Source organism: Balaenoptera acutorostrata, chromosome 2 (assembly GCF_949987535.1).
Source record: "Balaenoptera acutorostrata chromosome 2, mBalAcu1.1, whole genome shotgun sequence".
In the NCBI taxonomy this organism is placed as follows: Eukaryota; Metazoa; Chordata; class Mammalia; order Artiodactyla; family Balaenopteridae; genus Balaenoptera; species Balaenoptera acutorostrata.
In genome coordinates this window covers 182032650-182040056 of record NC_080065.1, presented here as the reverse complement: position 1 = coordinate 182040056, position 7407 = coordinate 182032650, and the positions used below count along the sequence as shown (strand labels likewise).

General features: G+C 58.1%; 1 protein-coding gene across 1 annotated transcript; it reads right to left on the bottom strand.

Moving 5' to 3' along the window:
* Positions 1-2862: 2862 nt before the first annotated feature.
* On the bottom strand, positions 2863-6787 carry TINCR (TINCR ubiquitin domain containing). The gene is made up of 3 exons (XM_057541837.1): positions 6186-6787; positions 3451-3563; positions 2863-2879 (listed from the first exon to the last, which is right to left on the bottom strand). Exons 1-2 carry the CDS (start codon positions 6443-6445, stop codon positions 3560-3562), a joined length of 264 nt encoding a protein of 87 aa, XP_057397820.1. The 5' UTR covers positions 6446-6787; the 3' UTR covers positions 2863-2879; positions 3451-3559.
* Between the last annotated feature and the right edge of the window lie 620 nt (positions 6788-7407).

Sequence of the window (7407 nt, the reverse complement as noted above, 5' to 3'; positions counted from 1 at the left end):
CTAGGTGATCCTGGGGCGCCAGAGGCAACTCCTAAGACTGGGAGGACACACAGACCTCCCCGTTCTGTGGGTCAGGGATGAAGGGATGGAGGCTGCAGGACCCAGAGGCCGACTGGGAGAGAGCTGTCGAGCCCACATGGAGGTGGGGTATTAGTGCCAGGACCTTGAAAATGTAGGACTATTCCAGGTGAAAAAGACCCAAAAGGTCATTCTGGGCAGAGAATACAAAAGTCTGGAGGTGTGTGATAATCAGACAAGTGCTGGAAACAAGCCAGAGTGTCCAGTAATGCTGCTGTCTCCAAAAGGGTCAGGGTTGGACCAGAGAGAGAGAGAGAGAGATCTGGGGAAACAGAAGCCCAGAGGGAAGTGGAAGCTCTTCTGGAGGATCAGAAATGACTGCATGAAGAAGGGGGCACTGGAGCTGGGGCTTGGAAGGATGAATAGGAGTTTGCAAACAGAAAAGGTAGGGCATGCAAACTGAGCAGAGAGGCTGTGGCCCAAATTCAAAGAACATGCTGATGGAGTAGCAGGACAAAGAAGGACTTGAGGAGTAAGATCAGTCAGTGTCAGATTTCTCCAGATCCAAGCCGGGCAGCCTGCCATTCTAGGCCAAGAAACCCAAGGACAGTTCCCCTTGGCTCCTCCAAAACCTGTTAGGCCTGCTCTAGCCACTGTCATCTCTCCTCCTTGGGTCACAGGTACTGTCCACTTTGGTCCATGATGACACTTGGTGGCGGATGCCTTCCACAATGTGGCTCTGGGATCTCAGTCCAGGCTTGTGCCTCTCAGTGCCTCAGTTTCCCCATCTGGAAAATGGGAACGCTGGAAGCCACTTTTGCTGTTTGTATTCATCTCAGGACTGGGAGGCCTCCAAAAAACAATGTGAAGGGAGCAAAGTGATAACAGGAAGAAAGGAAGGGAGGAGGGAAGAAAGGGAGGGAGGAAGGAAAGAAAACAGAAGGGAAGGGGAAGGAAGGGACGAAGGGAAAAACTTTGCACCCCTCCTCCAAGCCAATACCAAGGGACAGGTCCAACATTATTATTTCAGAACACACCAAAGCTGTTGAGGCTTAAGAAATGGGTGGTGATTTGTATGCGATTTGCATGTGATTTGCATACTGTTTGTTAAATGTCAAAAAGGCCTGAAAATGCTGTCTCCCACCCCCACCTCAGCCAAGATGCGGGAAACCCTCCCCATTCCTCTATCAGGGACCTGCTCATGGGCTGGGGGCCCCTCAGTTCAAGGGTTGCCAGGGCAGCAGACTAGAGGGGGCAGGGTGCCCTTGGATGCCCCATCTGTAAAATGGGCCATAATCGTCACCACCACCACTGAGCCTCACACTTCACAGACTAGAGTAAGCGGAGGCCAGACAAGGACGTGGCACAGACCCTGGCATGTAGTGGGAGCCGAGGAATGGAGCTGGGGTGGCTATTAAAAGCCCCACTTTGCTGCTGGGCCCTGGAGGGCAGGTCCCCCAGTGTTTGCGTGACCCACCGAGGCCAAAACCAGGCAGGAGCAGGGGCCTGGGCTGCCTGGCCCCAGGAGGAGTGATGCCAGCCCCAGAGAGGCTCCTCCAAGGGGAAGTGAGAAAAGCCCCGCAGGCCTGGGGCCGTCCCCATCCCCTGATGGACAAACGCACATCTGAGCACTACTCTCCCCGCGGCCACGATTTATTATCCACCCGTCCCTGCTCTGGGCCCTGCGGCCAACACGACTCTTAATTAAAACATTATGTCTTCCCAGGCTCCCAAGCCTCTGCCCTGTGATGCCAGCACCCAGAGCATGAACGCGGCCCTCGAGGGCCTGCATGCCAGCATCCCCCCAACCCGAGGGTGTCTGCACGGCGGACCCGACGCCTCATGGCCGCAGATCAGAGATCCAACTGAGTCCCAAGGTTCTTTTTTTTTTTTTTTTTTTGGCTGCGCCACGCGGAATCTTAGTTCCCCGACCAGGGATCGAACCCCAGCCGTGGAAGTGCAGGGTCCTAACCACTGGACCGCCATGGAATTCCCTACTCAGAGGGTCTTATACCCAGAATTCCTACAGCACACTGCCTGGAATAGCCCGGAGTACCCCCATGATTACCGTCAATGTCTCAGTGCTCTGCCAGGCACAGCCACCGCCCCCCCCAAATCCCTGCCCACTTAACCAGAGCCCTTCAGACACAACCAGGAGACCCCGTGCAGGGGGCAAAGCAGTGGGATTGAACGGGAAGGACACCGCCACGGGGGTGGACACGGGTGCAACGTGGGGAGGGGTTTGGGTTTGGGGGAGGGGTGCAGTGTGACACTGGAGTGCTGGGAGAGGGCTGGGGTCCCCCAGTCTCCGCCTTTAGTCATTTGAGATTTCATGAGTGTCTGGCCACACACCCCCTGCCCGCAGCCAAAACTGTTCACAGTAGAGGAGGCTTGAGGGGGCCCAAAAGAGGACAAGGTTCTCACTGGCTGGGGAGGAGGGAATCTGAGAAGACTTCCTGGAGGAGGCTGGAATCCTGGGGGGACTGGAGCTGCAGAGAGGGGTGTGAAAGGTGCTTCAGGCTGGGGGCACAGCTTGGGTAGAGGCGTGGCAGAGAGAATGTACCAGGCAGGTGGGGGTGATGCCCCCACCAAGCTCCTCTCCCCTCTGTGCTTCTCTTCATGTGACATCCTCCGGCTGCCTCCCAAGATGGCACGTGGTTCCCACTGCAGACTGGGCACTTGAAGCCCCAAGGCGGGAGCCACCTCCTCAGGATCACACAGCACAGCTGGAAAGCTGGCTGGCCCTGAGTAGCAACATCCTAGGTCAGTGTCAGGGACTGGGGCTCCATCAGGAATGTCCCAGGCAGTGGGCAGCAGCTGGGCAGGCCAGTGTTTCACCATCTATGCTGGAAGCCCAGAACCTTGGAACAGCAGGAGGGAGGGGATAAGACAATTTCAATCCAGGCCCCCTCACAGGGTGAAACACCAGCTCTCTGGCCACTTTTCCTTCTTCCCTTTTCCCTAACAGCCCCATGGAGAGCAACACCTGCAGCCAGCTCCTCCTTTGAGATGGCCCTGGTGCCCTCCAGGAGGGACAGGGATAGCCCTTAGCCTGTGGGGAGCATGGCACTTGAAGCCACCTGGTGGCAGTTGCAGGAATTGCAGGCAAAGAGTGCAATTAAACCAAACCTGCCAACCAAAGCCCACTCTTTGATTGTTAAGGAAGAGGGGTAACAGAGCCCAGAGAGGAGGAGCAATTTTCCCAAGGGGACACAGCAATTCAGGGCAGCATTACTCAGGCCCATGTGTTAGTTCAAAGGTGAGAAGGTAAGGCCAGTGACCCTGCCCCAGGGGCCAGAAGCATATGGGTGTGGAGAAGGGTGATGGTCATCAGAGATGACTCTCTTCTCCTCTCTGAGCCTCAGTTTACCCGTCTGTGGTCTCCACAATCTCTAAGGTCCCTTCTGTGTCCCAAATACTGGAGTGACTTACCCAGAGTGAGGTCAAGGCTCCTGGGAGATGTCCCCCGCCACCCCCAGCCTGCTCCTTCAGCCAGCAGCTCTGGTCCTCTCGGTCATGGCTCCACGTCCTCCAACACAGATTACCTGCAGGAGGGGGACAGAAAGATACAGGTTGCAGGCCCATGCAGCCCTCACCTTGGCACTTAAGGCCTCCTGGTCTGCTCAGTGTCCGGCCAATGCATCTTGCGGCGTCTGCCCAGACTCGCCTCCACCCACGAGACCCTCTCTCTTGCTTCCAGGAAACACTAGAGCTCCAGGAGAATGTTTTGAGCATCCCCTTCTTCACCTCCAGAGATCATACATTCAACGAACATTTATTGAGCACCTACTATGTGCCAGGCACTGAACTGGGGAAACAGCAGTGAATAGGATGGACAACAATGCCCTCACAGAGCTTACAGTCTAGTGGGGGAGATGGAGCAAAAAAAAATTAGTAAAATATTAGTAAAAATAATCAAGGAAGTATAGAGAAAGATAAAGCAGGGGTAGGGTATGGTGTTGGTGGGATGCCATTTTAAACAGGTGGTCAGGGAAGATTGCACTGAGGAGGTAGGATCTGAACAAAAGCCTGAAGGAGCTGAGGAAGGGAGGTGGAAAGCATTGCAGGAGGAGGGAACAGCAGTGCAAAGGCCCTGAGGTAGGACCATGCCTAGAGAGTCAGAGGAACAGCGAGCTGACTCTATCCTAGTTCAGCCTCCACCATCACTCACCATCACTAGACCTCCACCCTGGTCCCCCGATCCCCACCCCCAGCCCTCCCCGCCCCCTCCACAGTCTGTCTTCCCTGTATCAGCCAGAGGGCACCTGTGAGTACCTGAGTCAGGTCCTGCCCCTCCTCTGGCCACAGCCCTCCAGGGCTCTCACCTCCCTGAGGGTAAAAGCCCAAGTCTTCCCCATGGCCCACAAGGCCCTGTATGACCTTCCCTGTCCCCTCCCTGCCCTCCCCTCCTCCCTCTCTCCCCCTCGCTCACTCTGCTCCAGACACACAGGCCTCCTCGCTGTTCCTCCAACACACCAGGCATGGTTCTGCCCCAGGGCCTTTGCACATTTTGTTTCCTCTTCCTGGAATACCCTCTTGCCCACTCTTGTTCTCTTTGTTTAATCAGCTCCTTCACATTGTACTGTGAAATGTCACCTTCTCCGACAGATCTCCCCTGGCCACTGTTGATAGGGTAACAACACCTCCATCATTCTCAACCTTCCTGCATCTTTCCACAGCACTTATTACAACCTGACATTCGAACATATGTTTATTTGGTTCCTTGTCTGTCTCTCCCACTGGACTGACTGTGGGCTCCGTGAGGGCAGGCCTGGTCTGTCTGGGTCCCTGCTGAGTTTCAGTGCTGCCCAGCATATGACCCGGCACACAGTAGGCACTCAATAAATGCATATTGTATATTGAATATTGACTGTGTAGACGTCTGTGGATCATCCAGCTGCTAGGCTTTGTTTGGCCACTGCCAGCAACACCCTCTCCCAGCCCCAAGCCCCAAACCCCCACTGGTCACCAGCCCATCCATCTCCTCCTACCCCTTGAGACCCTCCCTCGAGAGGGCCTGGAGAGGCAGGCCCTCCCACCACATCTTGAGCCTCCAGGACTGGCATCTGAGGCTCCTGCTCTCAAAACGTCACCCAGACTTGGTGGACCAAGCCTCTAGGGGCCCAGCGAGCATGACCCCCATAAACTCCAGGGTTACACAGACAGCTCCAGTCCCTCCCCCACCCAGTGCCTCCACCCCAGGCTCTGGGACCAGCCCCTGCCCATCTCCACCATCTCACTGCCAATCTCGCCAAGCACCAGCCTCCACCATTTCCCAAAGCTGCCCCAGGGCTCTACATGTGCTGTTCCCACAGCCCAGCTGCCCTTCTCTGCAGACCCCTCCTTGGGTTGGGAGACCCACTCCTCTCGGGTCACCTTGACCAGGGGACCTCTTTGGATACCCCAAACGGCCAGGTCAGAGTGTGGACAGCAAGGGTCAGGATGGGACTGTGAGGAAGGCAGGGGTAGTGGGGGAGATGGATGAACAGAAAAGGAAGAGCGAGAGAGACACACACAGAGGAAAACAGCAGAGACAGAAATGGACAGAGATGCAGAGAGACAGAGAGATGTAGAGAGACAGAGACAGAAAGAAGGAAAGGAAAGGAAATAAACAGGGACAGTGTCACAGAGAGAGGGAGAGACAGGAAACAAAGAGAGATCGTGAGAAAGACCGGCGAGGCTGGAGAGAGGCAGACAGAGTGAGAGAAAAGAAGAAAGCCTGCAGGGGGAATCGAGCCAGGCTCCCGGCCTTTCTCAGTGCCGGGCTCTCTCCAAGGAGTCCACAAGGAAGAAAAGGATCCCCAGTCCACCGTTCCGCAACCATCCCACCCACAACACCCTGACCCCAGCTAGGCCCTCCCGGCCTCCCCCCAGCCCTGACCCACTTCCCACCCCACCGGGGACGCCAGCCAGGCGCTCCTGTGCCCCGCCGTCTCCCCCCGCATTCCCCATCCAGGACCCCAGCCAGGCTCTCCTGTGCCCCCCAGGCCCCGCCCATCCTGACCCACCTCCCGCCGCACCGGGGACGCCAGCCAGGCGCTCCTGTGCCCCGCCGTCTCCCCCCAGCCCTGACTCACCCCTCACCGGGGACCCCAGCCAGGGCCCCCTATCCCCCCAACCCCAGGCCCCCGCTCCCAGGTCGCCCCCCAGTCCCCGCCCCCGGCCACCTGGGGTCGCTGACAAGCAGCAGCACCGAGCCGTCCTGCAGGCGCACATCGCGCACCGTCTGGTGGTCGTCCAGCCGCCGCGCGTTGTAGTAGAAGGTGCGCTTCCAGGAGCTCACGCCCTGGCCCACGAGCTGGGCGCGCAGGTCGCTGAGCGTGTCCCGCGGCCGCACCGTGAGCGGCAGCAGCAGCGCCTCGTCCGCTAGGTGCACCTGGATGTGGTAGCGCTTCCAGCGCGACAGGCCCCGCCGCAGCCCCTCCATGGCCCCCGCCGGACACTCGGACCCGGCCCGGGCCCTCGGACCCGGCCCGGGCCCCGCACGCCCTCCGCACCCGCCCAACCGGCCCGGCCGCCCGCTCCCGCCGCGCCCGCGCCCGCGCCCAGCCTGCCCGGGCACGTCCAGCTCGCAGACTGGAGGCCCCACGAGGGCGGGGCGCGGCGGGTGGACCCGCGGGCCCCTAGCCCCCACCCGCAGACGCCCCTTAGTTTACGTCGACCTGTATTAAGTGCCTACTGCGAGCCAGGCGGATGGAGGCGCCCCGGGTGACCCGGCACGAAACGCACGAAAAGGAGCCGCATCATAAAGATAAATATGTAAATGCACAGTGCATCCGATCGTGGGAAGTGCCAGGGAGGGACCAGAAGAGGAAGAGAGCTCGAGACTGGCCGGCTATTTTAGGGATCAAGGTCAAGGGAGGCCTCTCTGTGGAGGTGGCATTTGAATGGAGATCTGAAGGAGGAATGAGCCAACCACACAGAGTCATGATCAAGAGTACTTACTGCAGGCTGAGATGGGAACAGCCTGTGCAAAGGTCCTGGGGCAGGACGGAGCCTGCCTTTTGGAGGAACAGCGAGGAGGCCTGTGTGGCTGGAGCAGAGTGAGCGAGCGGGAGACAGGGAGGAGGGGGGTCAGGGAGGGGATGGGGCAGGTCATGCAGGACCTTGTGGGCCATGGGGAGGACTTGGGCTTTTATCTCGAGGGAGGTGGGAGCCCTGGAGGGACGTGTCTGAGGTTTGTATTTGTCACTCACATATTTGACTCTCATTTGCTCCCTTATTTCCTTCAAGACATATTCAACCAGTACTTATTCTGTGTCCGGGCTGGGCTGGGCAGTGCTGGGCACCAGAGAAATCCCAACCTAGGGCCCTGCCCTCAAGGGTCATCCAGTTGAGGGTGAAGGACTCAGAGCTGGACACAGACATTCCCAGTACTATGTGGTCAGA

Excerpts from the sequence above, each read along its gene's own strand:
- TINCR (XM_057541837.1), bottom strand. The coding sequence starts at position 6,445 with ATGGAGGGGCTGCGGCGGGGCCTGTCGCGCTGGAAGCGCTACCACATC.